This window comes from Phyllostomus discolor, chromosome 8 (assembly GCF_004126475.2).
Source record: "Phyllostomus discolor isolate MPI-MPIP mPhyDis1 chromosome 8, mPhyDis1.pri.v3, whole genome shotgun sequence".
NCBI classification, from domain to species: Eukaryota; Metazoa; Chordata; class Mammalia; order Chiroptera; family Phyllostomidae; genus Phyllostomus; species Phyllostomus discolor.
In genome coordinates, this window is record NC_040910.2 from 75,950,327 (window position 1) to 75,976,572 (window position 26,246).

Here is a 26,246-nt window from a genome sequence, read left to right on the forward strand (position 1 = left end):
TTTCTTGCTAGTGTTAAACATAGGATTGTAAGGGGAGATAGTGATATTGTTAATGCGTTTTTTAAGTTATCTGTTCCTGTATTACAAATTACTCTAAAATCTAGCAGCTTTAAACAATGAACATTTATTATCTCATAGTTTCAATGAATTGGGAATTTGGGCATGGCGTAGCTAGGTGGTTCTGGTTCAGAGTTCTTCATGGGGTTGCCATCATCTGAAGGATTGACTAGAGGTAAAGACTTGCTTCCGCCCTGACTGGTGTGGCTTCGTTGGTTTGGTGTCATCCTGTAAAGTGAGAGTCACCAGTTCACTTCCTCATCAGTGCACGTGCCTGGTTGCAGGTTCATTCCCTGGTTGGAGCGCGTACAAGAGGAAACTGATCAATGTTTCTGTTTCTCTCCCTTCCCCCCTCTCTAAGAATAAATAAAAATCATAAAAAAAAGATTTGCTTCCAAGATGACTCACTTAGATGGCTTCGGGCAGGAAGCCTTATTAGTTCATTGCCATGTGAATCTCTTCTCAGGGCTGCTTGGCCATCATTACAGCATGTCAGCTGGCTTCTCCTAGAGCAAGTAATTCAAGAGATAGGACAAGCAAGAAGCCATATTACTTTTTATGGCCTCACCTCAGCAGTGACACACTTTTACTTCCATCATGTTCTATTTAATAAAAGCAAGTCCATGAATGCAGCCTATACTTAAACAGAAGGAAGTCAAGCTCCACTTTTTGAATGGACTAGTGTCAAAGAATTTGTGGACATATTTGAAAACTACCACAGCATTTATAGTGGTTAACAGTTCCTATCTTTTCTCCTAGTGGTAAAAGTACCACAGAAGACACTCCTGATGGATGCTCTTAAAGAAGAATCGGAGATAGTTTATGACTTTTGCATGTGCAATCCTCCCTTTTTTGCCAATCAGTTGGAAGCCAAGGTAAAATATCTTCTCCTTTAAAGTAATTGAATATTCATCTAAGTGTACCTTGTTTGCAAAAATAAGAACAAAGAACAGCTTTTGTTTTGGAATCAAAATGTGAGTGCCTTTGTAATCAAGCACATGAAAACACAAGCACAATTCAGGTTGACGTAACAACAAAGGACATTCATTGGTTTACATATCTGAGAATCCAGCGGTAGTGTTGACTTTAGGAACAATTTGATCAAGGGGTTCATAGTAGTATTAAACCTGAGGCTCAGGTTTTCCAGATTTCTCTTGGCTCTGACCTAGCCCTTGGTTGGCTTTGTTCTGAGGCTGGTTTATTTGTGGCAGAGTAATATTTGAGGAGGGGGAGAGAGTGAGGGCAGAGCTCTTTTCTTCTCTAAACCATTCAGCTTTTGGGTTCTTCTGATTGGACCAGTTGAGGGCACAGTGTACTCCTGCACTGGGTTTATTGGCTTAGGGAAGTTAGCTGGTTTTATTGCCACCTATCATTTGATAGTAAACAAATGTCCAATTTAGTCTTTTCAACTTCAGATGAAAAATGTATATGAATATGGAAAGAGATGACACTGCATTAAAAACAAAGAAGCTATTAAAAAACTCAGTACTATAAAATACTGATTTTAAGCTGTTTTCCTTCATCTGGTTAATTCTCTGTTAATAGAAAGGGAATAATATTAATCAGAAGGAAATAAGAGAGTGTGTATACTTAAAGCTTTGAGAGAATAAATTGTTTTTAGAATCAGCAAAAACAATGGTACCATTGTTTTTACCCCAAAAGTACCATTTATATAACTCATAACAAAATAAACTGCAGATGGATTAAATTTTGGGGGGGGGGGGAGGACATAAATTTATGAACAGTACAAAATTCTAGATTGGAACATAAGGTGAAACAGAATTTAAGAAGTCTTTTTGTCTTTGATGCAGATAAATTATAAGAACTAAAATAGCCATATCCTGGAGTACATTTTTTTCAGTATTGAGATACAACATATATGCATAAAAGTACATGCCATAAATTTAAACTGGATTTTCTAAAGTGAACACTCCTGCAAAATCAGCATCCAAATAAGAAATACAATAGCAGCGTGGGGCAAAAGTAGGTTTACAGTTGTGAGTACCCAAAATACAGAATTTATTCTTTTTTTTTTTTTTTTTTACAGAACTTATTCTTGGTTGATTTATTATTACATTATTTTCCATATGAATAGCTGTAAACCTACTTTTGTCCCACCCTGTATTACTAGCATCAGAACTAAATAACTTTTTATCATACCCTCACTTAAAAGGTAGAATTTAATTATTTTTAGCATATTCACAGAGTTGTATAGCCATCACCACAATCAATTTTAGAACATTTTTATCATCCCCTCTTCTCTCCCCATTACCCCCCCTCAAAAAAAAATTCCAAAACCAGTTAGTCTCAGTTTACTTACTATTCCTGTGGATTTGCCTATTTTGGACATTTCATATAAATGGAATCATACCGTATGTGGTCTTTTCTGACTGACTTTTTTCACCAAGCATAATATATATCCAAGGTTCATTCATATTGTAGCATCTATTGGTACTTCATTTTTTTTATTGCCAAATAATTTTTTATTGTATAGAAATAATACATTTCACTTAGCCATGCATTAGTCGATGGACATTTGGGATATTTCCATTTTTGGCTGTTATGAAAATGGTGCTGTGAGTATTCGTGTACAAGTGTTTATATGGGCATATTTTCATTTTTTTTTTAATTACTTTATTGTTCAGTTATAGTTGTCTGCATTTTCTCCCCACCACTCCCCCCAACCCCAGCCAAACCCACCTCCCTCCCTTGCTTCTACCTTCCCCCTTGGTTTTCTTCATGTGTCCTTTATAGTAGTTGCTAAAAACCCTTCTCCCCTCTGTCCCCTCCCCACTCCCCTCTGGATATTGTTGATTGTTCTTAATTTCAATGTCTGTGGTTATATTTTGTTTGCTTTTTTCTTTTGTTGATATGTTCTAGTTAATGGTAAGATCATATGGTACTTGTCCCTCACCACCTGGCTTATGGATGGAACTGGAGAGCATTATGCTAAGTGTTTTCATTTCTTTTGGATATATAAGGGGGCGCCCAAAATAACTCCGGAATTATCTTCTGGGGGGTGGGCCTCTTGTAGTACATGATTCCCCCACTAGGTGAGTGTTCTAGGAACCCATCTCTATCAGTGGTCCAGCTGGCATTGCTGTGAGAGGCTGTGTTCAGCTTCAGTGAATTTTTTTGAAGGCCGTTTCAACACATTTACTCATTTCATGATGGGTGATTTATGAGTATAACTGCCCACATGGTGCTGAATGTTCATCTGTTTTTGACCAGAAATAGCATGACCCTCATGTTCCACCCTTCCTATTTTCCGGATCTTGCCCCAAGAGACTTTTTTGGTTTCCCCAAATGAAAAAAGTCCTCAAAGGGAAACATTTTTGCTGATGTGGAAAAGGTGAAACAAAAAACAGCAGAAGCACTAAAAGGCATCAAAATCAGTAAATTCAAAAACTGTTTGGAACTTCCCTAATTTGGTGAAAGAAATAGACATGCAAGTCCAGAAAGTGCAGAGACTCCCAATTATGGATGCAAAGAGGCCCACTCCCAAGACACATCATTATTAAAAAGCCAAAGGTTAAAGATAGAGAGACTCTTAAAAGCAAGAGAAAAGAAGTTAGTTACTGGAAGGTTGCCATATAGGAGGGGGGTGGGGGATAACCAGTGAGGAGGTGAGGGGATTAAGAAGTACAAATGGGTAGTTACAGAATAGCCATGGGGATGTAAAGTACAGTATAGGAAATAGAGTAACCAAAAAACTTCTACGCATGACCATGGACATGAACAATGGTGGGGGGATTGCCTGAGGAAGTGGGGGGTGCTAGGTGGAGGAGGGCAAAGGGGGAAAATCAGGATAACTAATAGCATAATCAATAAAATATAATTTTTTAAATGTTTTTAAGCAGTGGGAAAAACGTCTTGATAGGTGTATAGCATCAAATGGAGAGTGCTATGAAGGTGAACATGTAAAAATAAATACACAATTTTTATAATTAAAATCTGGGGATTTGGGGGTGCCCCCTTGTATATACCAAGGAGTAGAATTACTGGGTCATAAGATAGCTCTATATTTAATTAATTTGAGAAACTGCTAGACTTTTCCAAAGAGTGTACCATTTTTCATCCCACCACCAGCAGTGTGTTAGAGTTTTAGTTTCTTCACATCCTTGTTAATTATGGCCATCCTAGTGAGGATGAAGTGGTATCTCATTTTAGTTGTGATGTGCTTTTCTCTGATGGCATTGAAAATCTTTACATGTGCCTATTGGCCATTTGTATATATTCTTTGGAGAAGTGCCTATTCAGATCCTGTGCCCCTTTAAAATTGGGTAATTTTCTTTTTGTTGTAAGAATTCCTTTTATATTATAGATACAAATCTCTCATTAGATATACGATTTGCAAACATATTCTTCCATTCTGTGGATTGCCTTCTTTCTTGATTGTGTCCTTTGCAACTCAAAAGTTTTAAATTTTTATGCACTCCAGTTTATATTTTTTCTGGTTGTTGTTGCTTATGCTTTTGGTGTCATATTTAAGAAACTGTTGCTTGATCTAAGGTCATGAAGATTTACTGTTATGTTTTTTTCTCAGAGTTTTATAGTTTAATTTTTATATTTAGATCTTGGGTCCATTTGAATTATTTTTTAAAATGTGGTATGAGGTAGGAATGAATTTTAAAGATAAAACCATGAAAGTGCTAGGGGAAAACATAAATAAATATTTATATAGTCTTTGGGTGGAACACTTACTGTACATGTTACCAAGACAGAAAACATTAAAAAAAGTGACAGAATTGGGTACATAAAAAGGTAAAATTTCTGTATGTTTATCCACAAAGATGGAAGGTATAAGCTCCTACGAAGGAATATTTGTATAAGTGCAGATTTTAAAGTTTAATATTGGAATGATTATGTGATTTTTAAGTCCTAAGTATAGCATATTTGGAAACTAAAATTATGTCTCAGCACTCTTACTCAGATCTAGACTACAGTCAAAGACTTGATCTAAAGGTGTAAAGTTTTCACCAGGCTTTTGTTGTTGCTGTTCAGGGAGTGAACTCTCGAAACCCTCGAAGGCCGCCACCTAGTTCCGTGAATACAGGGGGCATCACAGAGATCATGGCAGAAGGAGGCGAGTTAGAGTTTGTTAAGAGGATCATCCACGACAGTTTACAACTGAAAAAAAGATTGAGGTAAGTTGATTATTACCATCTGGGAATATTTTCCCCCATGTAATTCCAAAATAAAAATGTGCCACTTACAGTCAGCATAATCACAGTGATCTAAAAAACAAACAGATAAAGATTGAAAAGGTAACAGGTCCTGTAGTCTGCAAAGACCCTGTTTCCGAGGAGTACTCATGCCTTTAATTGAGTTTCCTGTAATCATCTGTACTACGTGGGCAGAAAGAAGGAAAATACCATGATTGTATTACTTTTATTTTGGTACTGTGATGGAGCAAAACTGATTCAAATACGGCTTTTGATTAGAAAACAGATGGATTCAAATGTGTCCGATAAACCAGAATAAATTTGATTCCTAGTCCTCGAAGCAATTTGTGTTCTTGGAATCAGTCTCCCAAACAATGACAGATGCGAGGATATTGAACTGTCAAGAACTTAATGAAGGGAAACTGAAATCACTAACCAGTTCCAGAGGAAAGTTAAGTTAAAAGCTAATTATTTCAAGCAACACGCATGTTATTAAGCAGCATAAGGTACTCAAAAAGAGCTATTTGCCTCACTTGACTTCTCACCCTACCAAGTGTTGTTGAAATGATGGATAACCTGGTGGTTCAAAACTAAAAGGTTTTCAACCCTAGAATTTAGCTTTGAGACATAGAAAATATATTTTTGAAGATTTTATTTACTTTTTTTTTAGAGAGGGGAGAGAGAAAGAGAGGGTAACCTCAATGTATGGTTACCTCTTGAGTGCCTCCGACTGGGGACCTGTCCCACAACCCAGGCATGTGCCCTGACTGGGAATCGAACTGGCAACCCTTTGGTTTGCAGGGCAGCACTCAATCCACTGAGCCACACCAGCCAGAGCTAGAGAAGATTTTTTTTTTTAATTGAGGTAAAAAACACATAACAAAATTGACTACCTTAACCATTTTTAAAGCATAAAGTTCGGTAGTGTTAAGTACATTCATATTGTTGTGCAGCTGATCTCCAGAACTCTTTCCTTTTTGGACAAGTAAAACTCTATACCCATTAAACAACAACTTCCCATTCCCCTCTTCCCCCAACTCCTGACAATCACCATTCTACCTTTTGTCTCTATGAATTTGACTGTCTTAGATAGCTAACATAAGTGGAATCATATCGTTTTTGTCCTTTTGTGACTGGCTTCTTTCACTTACCATCTTGTCCTCAGGGTTCATCCATGTTACAGTGTTTGTGTCAGAATTTCCTTTTTAAGGCTGAATAATATTCCATTGTATGTATATACCACATTTTTTAAATCCAGTTCATCTGCTGATGGACACTTGGGTTGCTTCCACCTTTTGGCTATTACGGGTAATGTTGCTGTGAACATGGGTGCAAGTATCTCTTAAGACTCTGCTTTCAGTTCTTTTGGGTGTATTCCCAGAAGTGGAATTGCTGGATAGGGAATACTTTTTTTTCTTTTTCTTTTGGATTTATAGGTGTTTAAAACTGCTTGTTTTAGCAAAAGGCCAATTTCAAAATGAAATATCCTGATTTGTTAAATATGAATTTTTAAAAAATACTTGTGGGAAGCAACTGGATTATTGGATGGTTTATCATGGAAAATTCACAGATCGTTGAAGCCAGAGGTTAATAAATTACTGCTTTAAATTGATTCATTCAAAGATCCATTAGGTATTTAGAAAAAAGAGGCCTGAGGAGTAACATAAACTTAAAGAGCCTAAAACTCATAAAAAGAGGTAGTAATCCAGGCCATTTCCAGTACCTGTCATCTTTTGAGGGGACTAGTGCTAACCAAGAAAATGGGGAAGGTTGTTTTCAGAAGGCTTTTAATCAGGAAATTTCTATTATTTCCAAAGTCCCTTTGAACTACAAAAATATGTTGTAAAGTAATACCAGTCTAAAGGGGAGAAATTGGTCAGTATGTTCCAAGTCTGACTGTACCTGGCTCTGTGGTAGCCCAGGAATGTGCTAGGAAGGATAAATTGCTAGAGCCTGTCATGTCACTAGAGTTAACTGTTTTGAGGTTGGTGGCCCCTTACCCAGTTATGATTTAAAACCAGGGTTCAGCCCTGGCCCAGTGTATCCATTCACTGGAGTATCATTCTGTGCACCAGTGGGTTATGGGTTTGATCCCTGGTCAGGGCACATAACTAGGTTGCAGATTTGATGTCTGATTGGGAGGCAACCAATTGATGTTCCTCTCTCACATCAATGTCTCTCTTGAAAATCGATAAGCATCCTTGGATGAGGATTAAAATAAAACAAAAAAAACCAGGGTTCAGGAGTCTTGTCTGCTCTAGCAAGTTGAGACAGATGAATTTCTTGAACATATTATTTGCAAATACTGTTTACAGTCTCATATTGGACTATGACAACTTTTATTTGTACATACATGTATTACCTGTTTGTGTCATCCTGCATATTTTTATGGTTAAAATCATGTTTATGCTACTATGCAGTTCTCAAATTTTAGAATGCTATGGAAACTGCATGTTTTGAAGCTCCGAAAATAGACTGATCTCAGTGATGACACTCCATAACTCACCTATAGCAACTGCATTCTTGTTTTGTTACTTAAGGAATTTTGCAGCTGGGAGTCCCTTGGGAGGTACAAGTTGTACAGCCTCTTAGTTTTACAGATTAGAGACTTGGCACCCATATCTCCTGATTCTGGTCCAGTGCCCTCCTAACCACTCCATTTAGCCTCTGGGACCCAACCTAGAATTGGACTTGTAGTTAGAGACAGCATTTTTAAAAAAAATTTTTTTATATAATTGACATATAACATTATCAGACAGCCCTTCTGTCAGTGATTTGCAGGTGTTTGTTGTGCCTGTGACTTGAGTTTACTTACTAGCATTTTCTTTTTTAGAAACTCACTCTCTTAACCTTTTAAATAAATTAGGAGACTTTATCCAACTTCTCATGGCCTGAATTCCCCTCTCGTCATTGGTGAGTAGGTCTGTAGCTGATGCCCTTTATGGCAATGATTTTACTATTTTTCCAGGAACCAAACCTCTGTATTCCAACTTAATACTGGTTTCACCCAGTCTCCCTCATTTTGCTTTTTCCTTTTCATTACCTGCCCCCAGTCAGATGGTGGATACTTCTTGAGTTTGGGTATAATCCACATATTTGGTGATAGATAATAAATTTAATAATCTGGGACTTTGGAAATGTGATTCATTGACTTGTCTTTCACATTTGGTTTTCTCATTGGTAAAATGAGATAACAGTATTTACCTCATAGGGTAGTCATAGAATTAAATGGATATATATTTGTTATTATAATAATAATGAATAATAAATAGGGTCATTTTAACTCGACCACTTTAGGAATTCAGTAAATTTAAATACAGAGGTCCACGGTTATGAAAGGAAGTGTTACAAGTACATGGTTATTTTATATTACTGTAGAGCTTCCCCTTCCTTTCTGTTTTTTAAACCAGGTGCTAGTATACTTATGGGGTATTATAAGTATTAGTTGTAGGGAATAGTTGTAGAGTTCTTTCTTTCTTTCTTTCTTTCTTTTTTTTTTTTTATTTATTTGTCCTAACTGGGAATTGAACCAGCAACCCTTTGGTTCACAGGCCAGCACACAATTCACTGAGCCACACCAGCCAGGCCAAGTGTAGATTTTATAACTGAGCTTTTAGTTAATTCCCCAGCTGAAAGGCTGTCCAGCTCTACTGTGAATTTTGACTTGCCTTTGTAAAAGGGTAAGCCTGTAAGATTGGTGTAATACCTTTTATGGAATTAAATGTTTAAAAGAACATAGGAGTCAGCTCAAGCCAAAGATAGGACAATGTGAGTTCAGAATGAATAATGACAATAATGGATTATAATCACCAAGTAAAATAAGCAGTGAAATACATAAGGAAGATAAAGGAAATGTTTTTCATTACAGTAGAATGCCAAGTAATTAAATAATATAGTTAGAAAAATCATTTTGTAATCGTTACAGTAATAATTGATTTGTGGAAGAATCAGCAATGGACAGTTTAGAAAGAAACAGGATATTTAAATAGCTTCAAAGTATCTCCCCACAGATTATAATTACAAAAAGAGATATGGTAACTGATAGTGGAGAAATCTGGAGGAATACCACCTTGATCAGGTGATCACCTCCTGATACGAGGCACCTAGAAGGGCACAGCAGCATCTTTCATCTCTTTATACCCCAAATGTATAACTTGAATCTATGAGGAAGCTTTAAACAAACCAACTTGAAGGATTTTGTAAAACAATTCTTAAGAAATATTAAGGTCATGAAAGTAAAAAAGCACCCTGGCTGGTGTGGCTCAATGGATTGAGTGCTGGCCTGTGAACCAAAGGGTCACTGATTCGATTTCCAGTCAGGGCACATGCCTGGGTTGCAGGCCAGGTTCTCTAGTAGGCGTTGCATGAGAGGCAATCATACATTGATGTTTCTCTCCCTTTCTTTCTCCTTCCCTTCTCTCTAAAAATAAATAAATAAAATCTTTTTTAAAAACACCTAAACTATTTCAGATTGGGAAACTAAAGAAACTTGACATGTAAATGAAATGTGTGATCCTAGATTGGGTCTTGCATCAGGGGAGAAGGTTGTTATGAAAGACATTGCTAGGATAGTTAGTGAAATTTGAATATGGACTGTATTCTAGATAATAGTATTGTTTGAATGTTAAATTTTCTCAGTTTCCAAAAAACTAGCAAAATATAACCAAAGACACTGAAATAGGGGATAGTCTGACAGTGGCCAGAGGGGAGAGAAGAGGGAATTTCAGGGGGGAATGGGTAGGGATTACAGGAACAAATCTGGAGGACACATGGACAAAAACTAGGGGTGGGGGGTAATGGGGGGAAGGGGGGAGGGTTGGGTGGAGGGGCTGGAATGGGAGTAGGGGGGAGAAAACTGTACTTGAACAATGATTGAAATAAAAAAAGAATGAACAGTAAAAAAAAAATTTTCTCAGTTTCATAGTTTTTCTGTGATTATGGAAGAAAATATCCTTGTTTTTAAAGTGTATGTGCCTTCCCTGGTTTGTGTGGCTCAGTGGGTTAAGTGCTAGCCTGTGAATCAAACAGTCACCAGTTCGATTCCTAGTCAGGGCACATACCTGGGCATTGGGCCAGGTCCCCAGTTGAGGACACTCAGAGGCAACCACACATTGATGTTTCTCGCCCTCTCTTTCTCCCTCCTTTCCTCTCTCTCTGAAAATAAATAAATAAAATCTTTAAAGTGTGCAAAATATTTAGAATTAAAGGGGCATGATGATGTCTTTAGTTAGGTATCAAATGGTTTAGAAAAAATACATACAGAGCAAGGAAATGGAGGAAAATATTAATTAGTGAATCTGGATAAAGAGTATACTGAATCATTGCAACTCCTGTATGTTTGAAATTATTTCAAAATAGTTTTCCTTGAAACCTGCTGTTTCAGAGGAATTGCTAAATGCTGTAAATAGAAGAGTGCTATTAGTATAATAATCGTTAAAATAGTATAATGGGTTCAAAGTCTCTTGGGTAACTAGATCTTCTTTTTGATCATTTTTTTCTACCTGCATTTTGATTAGTTGTCACAGGGTGCCTGTTGAGAATAGCTAGGATCTATTAGAAGTGAGGTTAACACAGAATTTTAATACAGCCAGTTTACCTCTGCTTCCTTTCTATAAGAAATATAACTTGCAAAAAACAAGTATATTGATGAGATTAAATCTTAAAAAGATTCATAATACAGTATTTACCTTAGAGCAAGGGTTTAAAGGAAACATGAACTCTCCCAAGCTTTTTTTTCCCTCTCCCAAGTTTATATAAAGTACCAATGACATATTTTACCATTATAAGACTTACTTATCTAAACATTTGCTTTTCTTCATCTCCTGAGGGAATTTATAGTATCGTTCTTTTGTCTCTTTTCTGGGCTATTTCTGTGGCTTCTGGTGACTATGATCTAATCTGTTCAGGAATGTTAATTTTAAAGGAAACATGTTAATTAACCCACTTTATAGGTCACTATGTGAGTACCAGTTGCTCTTTTTAAAAAATTTTACTTCTTTTTAGAGAAAAGGGAAGGGAGGGAGGGAGGGGGAGGAAAAGATGGGGAGAAACATCAATCAGCTGCTTCTTGCATGACCCCAAGAGGGGACCTGACCTGCAACCTAGGCAAGTACCCTCACTGGGAATCAAACCAGAGACCTTTCGGTTTGCAGGCCCCCACTCAATTACACTGAGCCACACCAGTCAGGGAAAATTGCTCTTAATTTTTAAAAAAATATATTTTATTGATTATGCTATTACAGTTGTCCCATTTCCTCCCTTCACTCCCCTCCACCCCCTCTCTCACTCACATCCCCCCCCCCCCCACCCCCCGCTTTAGTTCATGTCCATGTGTCATACATAAGTTCTTGGCTTCTACATTTCCCATACTATTCTTACCCTCCCCCTGTCTATTTTCTACCTACCATCTATGCTACTTATTCTCTGTACCCTTTCCCCCCTCTGCTCCTCCCACTCACCTGTTGATAATTCTCCATGTGATCTCCATTTCTGTGGTTCTGTTCCTGTTCTAGTTGTTTGCTCAGTTTGTTTTTGTTTTTGTTTTAGGTGTGGTTGTTAATAATTGTGAGTTTGCTGTCATTTTACTGTACATGTTTTTTATTTTCTTAGATAGTAAATCCTTTTAACATTTCATATAATAAGGGTTTGGTGATGATGAACTCCTTTAACTTGACCTTATCTGAGAAGCACTTTATCTGCCCTTCCATTCTAAATGATAGCTTTGCCGGATAGAGCAATCTTGGATGTAGGTTCCTTGCCTTACATGACTTGGAATACTTCTTTCCAGCCCCTTCTTGCCTGCAAGGTCTCTTTTGAGAAATCAGCTGACAGTCTGATGGGAACTCCTTTGTAGGTAACTCCTTTTCTCTTGCTGCTTTTAGGATTCTCTCCATTTTTACCTTGACAAAGGTAATTATGATGTGCCTTGGTGTGTTCCTTCTTGGGTCTAACTTCTTTAGGACTCTCTAAGCTTCCTGGACTTCCTGGAAGTCTATTTCCTTAGCCAGAATGGGGAAGTTCTCCCTTATGATTTGTTCAAATAACTTTTCCACTTATTGCTCTTCCTGTTCTCCTTCTGGTACCCCTATAATTCAGATGTTGGAACATTTGAAGATATCCTGGAGGTTCCTAAGCCTCTTCTCATTTTTTTGAATTCTTATTTCTTCATTCTTTTCTGATTGTATGTTTCTTTCTTCCTTCTGGTCCACTCCATTGATTTGAGTCCCAGTTTTCTTCCCATTACTGTTGGTTCCCTATACACTTTCCTTCATTTCACTTAGCATAGCCTTCATTTTTTTTTCATCTAATTTGCTACCAAATTCAACCAATTCTGTGAACATCGTGATTACCAGTGTTTTGAACTGTGCATCTTATAGGTTGGCTATCCCTTTATCGCTTAGTTGTATTTTTTCTGCTTTGATCTGTTCTTTCATTTGGACTTTTTTTTTTTTTTTTTTTTTTTTGGTCTTGACGTGCCTGTTACGTGGTGAGGGGTGGAGCCTTAGGTGTTTACCTGGGCGGGGCAACCCAGTTTCTGGGTTGTTACGCTGTATGTGGGGCAGGGGTCCGAGAGCTTAATTTTTTTTTCTTCATCTTGTTCCTAACATACCAAAGACTTTTAAATTCCTTTAAATTCTCCATTTATACATTGTCTTCTTAAAGGGAGCATATTATTTTTCTTCCAAACATTTTAAAACCACTAAATGAAATTGATTATGTTCTAGCTAAATTCACCCAGGTTTGTTCAAAGTACCTTAGGTAGAACAATTATTCCATTGTATTTTCAAAGGGAAAAGGGATCGATAAAACAAAAATAGGGGCAGTCACCTGTTCTTGAATGCACAAATAATGAAAACAAAATATTTGTTAGTAAACTCTATTTCTAAAGCAATATAATAGTGTATTTCTTCCTTAAAAGTAATGTACACCCTGACCAGATGGCTCAGTTGGTTGGAGTGTTGTCCCTGTACACCAAAAGGGTTTGATCCCTGGTCAGGGCACATATGAGGGGGACCCACTGAAAAAACCTGGAATTTATTTATTAAAAAAAAGTGTGTAGTCTTACATGTTTAAACTTTAGTCACCTTCAAAGTTCTCCATTTGATGAAGTATAGCTATTGAGACTTTTTTCCACTGCTCAAAACAGATTTTGAACTCATCAGGTTTTTTTTTAAGATTTTATTTATTTATTTTTAGAGAGGGGAGGGAGGGAGAAAGAGACAGAGAAACATCAATGTGCGGTTGCTGGGGGTCATGGCCTGCAACCCAGGCATGTACCCTGACTGAGTCAAACCTGTGACACTTCGGTTCGCAGCCCATGCTCAATCCACTGAGCTACGCCAGCCAGGGCTTGAACTCATCAGTTTTGATGCCTATTAATGTTTCTACCATTTTTTGTTTCACCTCTTCCACAGCCGCAAAAAGTTTCCCTTTGAAGACTTTTTCACCTGGGAAAACAAAAAAAAAGTCTCCTGAGGCAAGATTGTGTGAATAGGGAGAGTGGGGCACAACGGTCATGCTGTTTTTGGTCAAAAACTGCCGAACACTCTGCATGATGTGGGCAGGTGTGCTCATAAATCACTCATCATGAAATGGGCAAATGCGTTGAAACAGCCTTAAAAAAAAAATCACTGAAGGTGAACGCAGCCTCTCACAACAATGCCAAGTGGACCACTCATAGAGATGGGTTCCTAGAACACTCACCTAGTGGTGGAATAGCGTACTACAAGAGGCCCACTCTCCAGAAGATAATTTCTGGTTTGGGGGGTCACCCCTCGTACATAGGTTGTGGTTTGATCCCCAGTCTACGTACTTATAGGAGGTAACTGATTGATGTTTCTCACGTTGATATTTCTGCCTTTCTAAAATCAAGGGAAATATCCTCAGGAGAGAATAATAATAATAATAATGTGCAATCAACACGGGCTGGATATCTCAACTGGCTAGAGCATCGTCCTGGTACACCAAGGTTGTGGGTTCATTTCCTGGTCAGGGCACATACTAGAATGAAACAATGAATGCAAAAGTAACTGGAACTACAAATTGATATTTCTCTTTCTCTTCATCTCTCTCTCTCTCCTCCTAAAATCAATAAATGAAAAAGTTTAAAAAATAATGTACAATTAGATAAATTTCAGCTGACACAGGAGTAATTATGATGATTTGAAAAAATGCAGGATAACTGTGTATTGCTAGTGTAACTAAGCTGTTATAAGCAGAGAAATATGTGAAACATGACTCTATTAACTATTCTTTATATATATTTGAAGAAACAAGATATATCACACTTAGAAATTTATATTTAAATGATTTTTGAGGTATAACTTGCATACAAATTGGAATAAAATTCTCCAGTTTTAAGTGTACAGTTTGATGAGTTTCGACAAATATGTATGTTACCACCACCACAGTCAAGATACAGGACATTTCCATCACCCTAAAAAGTTCCATAGTGCCCCATTGCTGTTTGCCTCACCCATGTCAGCCTCCAGTGACCACTGATCCCTCTGTCAGATAGTGTTTGCCTGGGCTAGACTTTCATATACGTGGGGTCACACACAATGTAGACTTATGTACCTGTCTTTGTATTGTAAATATTTTTAATTTTCTATGTATTATCATGTTTTGACTCCTTGAAAATCTTTTTGGCTGGAGAGGGACCGCCACTGGAGAGAGGCTAGCCATTTTTTAGAGATGGCAAAGGGCCCAGCTTGAGCATGACTTTGGTATGCAAACTGAAGAAGATGTGGGATGGAGTTATAGAGATACAGATATAGATCATGGAATAGTACTCAGCCATAAAAAAGAATGAAGTCTTGCCACTGGCAACAACATGGGTAAACCTAAATGGTATTTTGCTAAATGAAGCCTTGGTCTGTTTCCAATTGACCAAAAATGATTTTTAAATCCTGGTTGTGAGTTATTTTCCTGCTTCTTTTAATGTCTGGTAATTTTTTATTAGATCCTATACATTGCAGATCTTATGTTTTGTGATGCTGTCATTCAGTGTATTTCTTTTTTAAAGAGTATTGGATTTTGTTCTGATGATTTCTTATTTGTGATCAGTTTGAAGCTTCAGTAGGGGACATACAGAATAGCTTCTAGTCCCATTATAAAACAGTATGCTTTCAGAACTCTACTAGATAGATACCCCTTTTATCAGCAAGGGCTGTCTGCTCTCCCTTGGGGAACCACAGACTAATCCCATCTCTGTCTGGACTCCAGGAATTGTTCAGTTTACTTCTGTCTGGGAGTAGTTTCCCTGGCCTCACCTGTGCAGATACTTGTTCTGCAAAATATTCCAGGGAACTCTTCTGCAGGTGCCCAGAATTCTGCTTATGCAGCTCCTTTTGTATTTTGCTATTTAAATCCTTACTGCTTTGGCCTCTCATAACTCCAATATCTCACTCATCAATTCAGCAAGATTATTAGGCTCTGCATGAGTCTTCTTTTTCTGCATTGCAGCTTGGAAATTTCCTTCAGGCAGTAAGCTCTGGCAGTTGTAGGACTCACCTTGTTTGTTTCTCTGTTTGAGATCATAGGTCTTCAGTTATCCAGTGCCTGAAAAACATTTTTTTCATATATTTTGTCAAGTTCCTAGTTGCTGATGGTGAAAGGGAAATTCCCATAGTAGTTAATCCTTCATAGGCTACAGAGAAATCCTGTATGTTTATTATACTTTTCAAATTTTTTTTTAGTAATTAGAAGACATAACTTCTGTTCTTTATTTATTTGCCTTTATTTATTTGTTTGTTTTTAGAGAGGGAGAGGGAGGGAGAAAGAGGGAGAGACATCAATGTGTGGTTGCCTCTCATGCGCCCCCTACTGGGGACCTGGTCTACAACCCAGGCATGTGCCCTGAATGGGAATTGAAATGCCTTTGGTTTGCAGGCCAGCACTCAATCCACTGAGCCACACCAGCCAGGGCTATAATTTTTTTTATATGGGGAGGGGGTGTTTATACAGTATATGTTTATTGTTGTTATTGAGGTATAATTGACACATTATATTAGTTTCAGGTATATATGTTTTAATGATTATTTATTAACTAATATCTGTCCTAAGGTTAAATGGGCTGTATTCTGAGCATCACAGGTGTGACCTCTCACTCTTTCAGTTTCTTTAGAAATATATAACAGCCCTGAATGATGGTGAGGCTAAGTGGATTTTTCTTTTTTAAATTGCTTTGGGCTTATTTTGCTTGGCTAGATTTCTTCTTTGTCTAAATACTTTATATACAATTCTTATTTTTGTCACTTATAATTTAATTCAGCATTTGTTTGCTACTGTTCTAATCTTGTTCACTGGAATAACGCTTAATTTAAAAATGTAACCACATAGCCCTGGCCGAGTAGGTCAGTTGGTTGGAGTGTCGCCTCCTATGCCAAGGTTGTTTGTTTGATCTTTGGTCAGGGCACATACAAGAGGCAACCAATGAATGCATAAATAAGTGGAACAACAAAATTACTGTTTCTCTGCCCCCCCTTCTCCCTCCTCTCTCTCTCTCAAATCAGTTTTTTAAAAATGTAACTACGTAAACAGTGTTTTATTTGTCTGATTTTAACCCCCAGATGGTATAGCTGTATGCTGGGAAAGAAATGCAGCCTTGCTCCTCTGAAGGAAGAACTTCGTATACAAGGGGTAAGCCTTTGTCATTACTGTTCTTGTGTCCCTACTCTTGGTGGTAGTTGGAATATAGAATTTTCCTTTTACTTTCAGTCTCTAAGTGGGTTTTTATCTTTGCTTGTTTATTTTTTTATTTTGTAATGTTGGGGCTAAAAGGGACTTTTTATAAATTATTTAAATAAGGCCTTGTTTGACAATTACTTGTAACAAAGAAAGTGGCAAAACAGGATGTGTAGAATGTCAGAGAAACCAGAAATCAAAAAACTTGGTTGGTATCTGCCTCCTGCTGACTTCACATCTGACTCCTTTGTAACTGTAGAAACTCAGGGCTACATAAGCTAAGAGACTTGTTCTAGATTATGCGTCTAGTTATGAAAGAACTAGAACCAGAACAATCCTCAGCATAGTTTCCCACTGTGGTACAGTCCATGCTGGTTCAGCCCCTTGATTCTGTTTTGCAAAGCAGGTGGCAAATACATACTCCCCCCTCCCTTCCCAATGACCCTCCCATTTTGTGCTTTCGCCTGAGTAAGCCTGAGCAGGATGACTTTTCAGAGAAGGAGATCAAATGTGGAGTCAGTGATAGAAGCCAAATTTCTGATTGCTGATTTATCTCTGACATCCTATTTATCTTATGTTCCCTACCACACCTTTTTTGTTGTTGTTGTTGTTAAAATTAGAATAGCTACAAACTAGTTTTTTCTTTCTTAAAATCTGATAGACAAAAAGGAAACTACATAGCTGTGTTTAGCCATTTGGTGGCTCTCTTTCTTGGAAAAAGAAAACAAAAAAAACATTCAAATCATTTTACCAAAGATTCTTTGAAGAGCTGTGTTTTGGGTGTCTCATTTATTTGGATCTCAAGCCAGAACTATAAATTCTCTCTAATGTTTTATAGTAGTAGGGGGAAAAAAACTATAACTTTGTTGAGATAATTTATTCATTGATTTTAGGCAGCTGTACATAATTGTTTTTGATAGTAGTGTTTGTTAACTGATTAACACACAATTTCACATGAGGCAGCAGCTAGAAACATATTGATAGAATGACTTCAGTTTGATGAGATGCTGTGCTTGTTGGTTTCAGGTTCCTAAAGTCACCTACACTGAATTCTGTCAAGGTCGGACAATGAGATGGGCCTTGGCTTGGAGTTTTTATGATGATGTAAGAGTACCAGTAAGTAGAGACCTTGCTTCAATTTCTCCAAATGCCAGCGCGTGGTGGGTTTTAGTAGGTCATAAATGAATTACTATTGTGTTGTCCTGTATCCCTGAAGTTTGCGCCAAATGCTTGCATCAGAATTGAAGGTAGTTGTAAATAAGACACAGTCCTGGAAGGCTGGCTGTGGTCACTGTGGGGCCTTCCCCGTGAGTTGGTGCAACACAGTGATTCTTGCTCAGCAAACATAAATGAATTGGAAATGCATCTTTTAGGAATTATAGATTCAGATAATATAAGTTGTAGAAACACTTTGTGGGTATAATTCTGTTGGACACTCCTCAAGAAGTGAAGTGGAAGTCTGTTTTTCTTTGCCCGCTGCTGCTTTCCTGGAGTAGCTATCTCCTGGGGCTCCCGGTTGTACACAGAAATTTGCCCTTTGGGTTTGCCAGCTTTTGATGTGTAACACTTAGAGCACTTTACTAGAGTGATCCCTATGTTGGTTTAAGATTAACACTAGAATACTGATCAGTTTTTGAAGCTGGGTGATAGATCATTATCCTGTTCTCTACTTTGTGCATGATTGAACTTGAACATTTTTTTTAAAATGATTTGTTCCACATACTTCTCCTTGTCCTCTTTGTTGCTATGTGTAAAGGAAAAAGACTTATGAACTTATGAGACTGAATATATTTTCTGGGCTATACTGAAAAGTTGTAATAAAATAGCATCTGTTTGTTCTCACATTTCCCTCGTAAAAGTGGTTGACTCTCGTCTGTAGTCTCCCCCCTTAAGTTTAGGCACACTTTGCTCCATTTGTGCTCCTCCTGCCCATAGTGTTGATGGAGGCCTAGTGCCTGACCCTTCAGATCTCTAGACCTTTGCCTATAGAATAGGGTAATTCTCAGTGCTCCTCTCCAAAGGTCTTGGCTGCTCTCCATCTCTAAAGTCATCTTAAATGTTGCTGTGTCTATGAGCTGCTTTCCCCACTGTCACGGGGCAGAGGAGTAGAGACACATACAGATGAAGATGGGGACAATTTGCAGATGTTTCTGAATACATGAGCTTGAATTTGAAACTGAGCCTGTCCTTCCTAACACTCTGCAGCTAGGTATGCTGCTGAGTTGAAATGAGTTTCACAGTCAAGTTTGAATGGCCTGTCCCATGGAAGCCTAGACCCACCTCTCTGTACAGTGATTGCTGTAGGGTATCTAAAGGTTAGGGTTTGAAATAGTCACTGGTTAAAAAGATGTTTTTGCGTTTGGGACCTTGCTTCTTTTTCTGTCATCTTCTAGAATACTACGGCTGTTACACCATATTGTTAAAATCATTAGTGATGCCCTGGGTTATTCCTATGCAGACACTGACAGCTGTAGGAAAGTGAACTGCACCTGTTTCCAAATGTTTTCTGTTTAACTTGCTTCCCACATTTGTTGGCACTGCAGGTGGAAGAGCTCATAATGAGCTCTGACACTCTTCACATCATCTCAGAGACCAGAGTTGCCCTCACACTCTTGGATTAGTAGTTATTTCAGATCAAAGTATCAAAGGGCACTATGTTTCTTTGTTAGTAAAAGCAGCTTATTTTGAAAAGGAATCTTCTAAGCTTCCCTCCCTCCCTCCCTGTCTGTCTTTTAGGCCATCCTTGAGCCCTTTCCATAGTTTCAGCCATCAAAGAATGTCTTTTGCTGAGTCTCAGCTTTCTTCCATGCCAGAGTACTGATCTGTCCCCATCACTATCCCAACCCAAAGCTGTTAATAATGCATTCCCAAGTGTTCCATTAGGTGCACTTAAATTGCTACAGGGAAAATGGCAATTTCTGACTTGTGGTAACCCAGCAACAGTTTCTTAGCACTGGTGCTCTTAATTAGTAACTGCTTTTCCAGGGGTAGTCCCAGGGCACGCATGAGGTTTTTCATGGGCTGTTCTCTTGGTTCTCCTTCCCTCTGCTTGGACCACCCCTCACCCCTTGCTTTTTGAAGGAGTGACTATCACCTGATTTTCCCCCTATTGCTACTTTTGGGGGTGGAGAAGAAGGATGCTGCTTTAAATGAGGAGAGGAGGCCAAGAACTAGAGCTCGTTAGGCAGAAATATTGACCTACTTCCCTGCCTCTCATCCCCAGTACGGCCTTTTTAGGGTAAATGTGCAGGTTACTATGGCAACTTATGTTTTTACTTATCACAGACCTAACTGACTCCTTTTTGTTGGTGCTGAGTGCTGAAAAATTCTAATTCACTCCTGATTCAAATGCCTGCAGTAAGGCCATTGCTCTTGTCTGGATTTATTTTAGCAACAAAAAGACAAGTCTTAGTGTTGACAGAATTTTTGTACAATTGTTTTTGATTGATGATGAATATAAGGAAGCATCTTGTAAGGACTGTTTCTTTGCAGAATTTTAACAAGCCACTTAGAATGGCTCTTTGTCCCAGCTTCTTTCTAATTGCTCCAGGCGTTATTTTAGCTTTGCTTTCAGAAGTTTGATGCTTGTTAAAAGAAAAAGGAAAAATAATGTGTCTCCAGCAACTTGGACACTCTTGGTATGAGCCTTGTCCAGGAACTCTGGTTTTAAAAAATTCTTCCTCTGCATTCAGGGCATTTCCTAGGACTTCCCTATCTAGGGAGCAATGACTAGAGAGCCTTTGGGATTGAAAAGCAGGGGGAGGGAAGGGGAAAATTAATTAGGTCACCTTGTTAGTGTTGTCAGGGTTTGGGGTCTCCTGACAGTGGCTGTGCTGACAACTCCATAGGTTTTCAAACAAGTTCCAGATAGATTAGGGATTCCATGTAAATGTCCCAGGGGATGACAGTTGGGGGCAGACATCAAGTTGGTACTTCAGGCTGGACTCTCATTTTAACCAGAGCTATCTGCTTTTAGCAATGTTATGTATTGATTTTATTTGTTTAAAGGATTCATCGTTAAGAAATGGTTTGAAAAACAATACTATACCAAGTTATACATTATAAAACAGATGTGATGATTAGGGAGTTGAGCTCTTGAGCAAAACCAAAGCTAAGGGCTCTCTTTTTATTTACTTATTAAGTATGATCTTCATTGTGATAATACCAAGGAAATGACACCATTTTCTGTCCTTTATGATGATTAATTTTAGGGGGGGAGAAAAACACATGAGTCATTTATGCAAAATTGTATAAGAGTAAGTGCTGAAATGATGGTAGGGACCAGAATGGTTGAGAGTTAGAGAGCTGAGTTCAGGCTGGGCTGTCAGAGGTGACTTCATGGAGGAGGAATTGTTATTGTTGGTGCTCAGTATTTTCTGACAGTGGAAAGCAATGATGTAGTACAACTAAGGTGCAGCATTGAGAGCAGAACATTAGTAGATTTGAGGACCTGGATATTATCTTTGTTGTTTGAATGGTTCACTTCACACACATTATCTATCATTTCATATAAACCTGACAACAATCAAGTGAATGAGATGGTATTATTTTCACTTACTAAATGAGTAAACTTGAGGCTCTAAAATGTCAGGTTGGAACCCAGATTAGTCTGATTTCATAACCTGTACTCTTCGTCACTCTGATGATACTCTGCTTTCTACAGTACTGCCGTTTACTCCACTCTGGCCATGTAAGAACCTGCTCCCGTAGGCCCTCATCATCTTGTTTGTAGACCATCCTCAGCAACCCCTCTTTTCTTGTAAGAGTCGCTTGGGCTCATCCTTAGCTCACCTTTCTGCTCAAAAACTTATGAGTGGCTACCTACTGCCAGTGTCCTTGTTTGGCTCATTGGGCCTTCCAGATCTGCCTTTGACTTCATCCTAGTCTCTCCCTGTTTTTCTGACTGTACTGTTTTCTACCATATTGGCACCCAGTCAGCTTTGACTTCGGCATCATAAAAGCCTTTGTTCACAGTCCGTTCTCTGTCTAGTCCTTCTCTCGGACTTCTCTCTACTGCAGCCCAGCTCAGTTCCAATTTCTGCATAAAACCTTCTTAACCATTCAGCCCATAGAAATCTCTGGACTTGCACTTATCTTTTTCAGTCATTTGTATATACTTTGAATTGGTGATTTGTTTAACTCTGGCACGGTGGATAAACACCAAAACTATTGTATGGTGTATAGAAAATTCCTTTTGTGAGTTGGCCCCTACCTAGTTTTATGTTGAGCAGGTTATTTAACTTCTCTAAGCTTCAGTGTCCTTATTTATAAAATGGGGGGTAATGATAATACCCACGACATAGGGTGTTGTGGATTAAATATACTTAACACAGTGCCTGCTATATAGTAAGTGCTAAGTAAAATATATTATCATTTTCCAGTTTGGTGCTACAGGAATGTTGCGTTACTGCTGAGATTCCTTTTTTTGTTTTTTGACATAAAGAGAATACCTAAGTAGTCATTAGATTACTAAAAATTGTCAGGAGAGTCCTCTCTCACCATCAGACACCTCATCTATCAAGTTAGTTCAGATACTACCTTCTGTGAAGCTTGTCCTGACTCTTCTGAAGCTAACATTGGGATCCTTCTTCTGTCTTCACTGTAGTACTTGTCCGTATTTCTGTCTTTGTATCTTTTATGTAGCCCCAACCTAGCATAAATGTCTGATCCTCAAATAGTAATCATCAAATGAATGAAAGTAAAGGAGCAAATGATGTAGGACAGTGATTCTCAGACTTTTCCACTGAAGTACCAACTGTAGCAGAAAACAGTTACTGACAAACTCCTGAGCACCAACATGACGATAACTCACACTATGCCATGAAGTGTCCTGTACTTTTCTCTTTTAAAATCCATTTGAAGTTTATATTCTATTCTATACATGTGTTTATTTTCGTTTTTAAAAATTAAATAATTTTAATATTGAGTCAAATTGATCATCTAAGAGTACCCTATATTTATTACTTGGTTCCATTATTATTTTTACAAAGTATAACAAATAATAAGGTTAATTTTATAAATCATAAAAAAGAGTAATTCTATTTATAGAATCATTTCTATTTTTATTTTGTTTTACCTTTCTGGCCCCCAAAATGCAGCTTACAGAATTAACTACAGTGCTAGTTTGATGTGTCTTATTTGTTTGTTTGTCTGTTTGTTTGGATTGTCACTTTTTCTTGAGTTACAGGTTGAGGTGTTCAGGTTCGGTGGCACCAGTCACCTCAGACACTCCCTCCCCGGCTAGTAGGTCTTACATTTGTTCTGTTGCCATTGATCAAAACATTTTCTTTTGGTTTCAGTTTCTAATGATTTTTAATTCCTAAGGGAATTCTCTTTTGAAGTTTGGAGTTTTGTTAAAATTGTTTTCAAAGCCCACATAACTAATTTGGAATAGTATTCAGAATAAAATACCTTTGTACTTTAAAAGTGGGTTAGATTTTTTTTTAAATTTTATTGTTGTTCAAGTACAGTTGTCTGCATCCCCCCCCCCTCCCCCCCGCCCCGGCGATTTTTTTGTAATAGCTGAGAGGTAGTTCTTAAGACTATTACATGGCTTTTTGCTTTTTTTTATCCCCTGTTTTTCCTAATCCTCTTCCAAGGATTTTTTCCATTTTTATTGATTTTAGAGAGAAAGGAAGGGGGCTAGATGTAGGGGATGAGGGGAGGGATGGGGAGAGAGAAAAACATCTATGCGAAAGAGAAACATTATTGGTTGGTTACCTTCTGTATGCACCCAAACCGGTGATCAAACCCACAACCCAGGTATGTGTCCTAACTGGGAATCAAACCCACAACCCTTTGGTGTACAGGATGACACTTCAACAACTGACTCACCTGGCCAGGGTGAGTAGTTTCTTTTTTAAAATTAAAATTTAATTCTACACATATGGAAATTTACACATCAAATAGTACAGAAGAAGTTATCATAAGCAAGTTAGCCCCATGACAACCTTTTTATACCATCCCAGCCTTTTTATACCATCCCACTCCCCAGAAAGAACATACAGTAGTGGATTCTTTTTTCTATGGTGGTACCTCCATAGAGCTCTCCCTTTTTTTTTTTTTTAAATCCTCACCTGAGGACATTTTTTACATTGCTTTTAGGTGGGGAGTTGGGGGAGAACATCAGTGTAACAGAGAAACATTGATTGGTTGCCTCCTATAGACCCCCCAGTGGGGGACCAAGCTCGCAACATACGTATATGCCCTAACCAGGAATCAAACCCCACCTTTGGGTTTACAGGATAGATGTTGCTCCAACCACCTGAGCCACACTGACCAGGGTGGTGGTACCTCCATAGCTCTTGATCTCTGCTGTCCAATACGCTGGTCACGAGTGCACTGACTCTTTAAATTGAAATTAAATTAAATTAAAATTCAGTTTCTGAGTCTCACTAGCTACATTTCAAGTGTTCCAATAGTCACACGTTGCTAGAAGCTACCATATTGGCCAGCACAGATACGGAACATTTCTGTCATGACAAAGTTCTACTGGATAGCAATACTCTAGAAAAAAAAATATACTTTTACCTTTACTTCTTCATTTATCAACTTTAGACCATTTTAATTGCCTTGGTTCTGTTTCTATTCTGATTTAATTTTGTAAACTTTTAAAAATGGAAAGGTATGTGCTTTTATAGAAAGATATTAGTTATAAATTTGAATCTTAATGCCTTATTTACCAGCAACCCAAATTCCTCTCAGGCTCACTTCTAATTACTAACCCCTCCCTCCTGTTGGTGATCTTTAGTATCTAGTTTCTTTCATACAAATTATGTATGTGGGATTTACCTGCATTGGTTCAAGGAAGAGTTTGTCCCTTGAAATAGTATTACTGTATCTTATGAGTATGCTACAGTTTATCCATTCTACTATTTAGAGACATTTGAGTTTCCAGTGTGTAAGTGTTATGAATAATGTTTCTGTGAACATTCTTGTACATGATTTTACATCTCAGTTGAGTATGACCTAGGAGTGGAATTCCTGGGTCATGAGGTTTAACATCTTTTTAGATATCCTATCTACTGTTTGGGTATTCTCTTTATGTCAAGTGTCTGCATTTCTTGCCTATTGTATTACTACATTTTTTTTAATGTTCACCACATATATAAGTGAACACTTTCTTTTTTTTTTAAGATTTTATTTATTTAATTTTTTTAGAGGGGGGGGGGGGGGAGAGAGAGAGAGAGAGAGAGACATCAATGTGCGGTTGCTGGGGGTTATGGCCTGCAACCCAGGAATGTATCCTGGCTGGGAATCGAACCTGGGACACTTTGGTTCCCGGCCCGTGCTCAATCCACTGAGCTACGCCAGCCAGGGCCGTATTACTACATTTTTTAAAAATGGAATTGTCCTGGAGGGGTGGGGATGGAGGGATTGAGCAAAAAAGAAAAAAGATAGAACTCATGGACATGGACAACAGTATGGTGATTGCTGGGGGGGATGGAGGTGGAAGAGGGTATATGGAGGGATAAATGGTAATGGAAAAATACAATAACAAATAATGTCAAAAAAAGAAAAACTGAAGTGTAGCCATTTTCGGTATTTTTCTGGACATAGGCCTCCTTTTAGTACAGGCTGGGGCAAAGTAGGTTTATAGTTGTGAGTACATAAAATAGTTTGTTCTCATATTATTACTTATTTATTATTGTATTATTTTCCATATGAACAACTATAAACCTACTTTTGCCCCACTCTGTATGTTACTAATATTTTCTCCCAGGTGTTAGCTTGTCAACACCTTTGGATAAAAAACAAATTGTCATTTTAATTTAATCCAATGTACCAGTCTTTTCCTTTGTTGGTGGTTAGTGCTTTTTGTGTCTTGTTTAAAAAAATCTTTCCTGCTCTGGCTGGTGTGGCTCAGTGGATTGAGTAGTGCTGGCCTACGAACCAAAGGGTTGCCAGTTTGATTCCCAGTCAGGTCACCTGCCTGGGTTGTGTGCCAGGTCCTTGGTTGGAGACGTGTGAGAAACAACCAGTCAGTGTATCTCTCGCACATCAGTGTTTCTCTCCCTTTCTTTCTCCCTCCCTTCCCTATTCTTTGAAAATAAATAAATTTTTAAAATCTTTACTTATTTCAAGGTCAGGAATACTTTCTCCTATATTCTAAAAGCTTTATCATTTGATCTTTCACATTCAAGAAACTTTTAAAGGAAACTTTTGATTATGGTAAATATGAAATTTCAGAAAAGATATAACTCTCATTTATTGGGCTCCCATCTTGTCTGTCACCCGCTTCACTGTTGACAGTTGGTGCCCATTCTTGTTGCATCCGTAACCCCATGTACTCCTCTTCTTCTGCCCTCAAGTTCTGAAGCAAATCTCAGCATGTTACTT

The 26,246-nt window shown here is 38.0% G+C and overlaps 1 protein-coding gene across 2 annotated transcripts in view; it reads left to right on the forward strand.

Annotated features, from left to right (window-relative positions):
• METTL16 (methyltransferase like 16) overlaps nucleotides 1-26,246 on the forward strand; it is a 71,899-nt gene that overhangs the window by 35,085 nt on the left and 10,568 nt on the right. For both annotated transcript variants that reach the window (XM_028520420.2, XM_036034398.1), the window contains 4 exons: nucleotides 817-932; nucleotides 5,062-5,204; nucleotides 16,793-16,862; nucleotides 17,934-18,023. In XM_028520420.2, coding sequence (XP_028376221.1) covers nucleotides 817-932; nucleotides 5,062-5,204; nucleotides 16,793-16,862; nucleotides 17,934-18,023 — 419 coding nt within the window. The remainder of the gene's footprint in view (nucleotides 1-816; nucleotides 933-5,061; nucleotides 5,205-16,792; nucleotides 16,863-17,933; nucleotides 18,024-26,246) is intronic.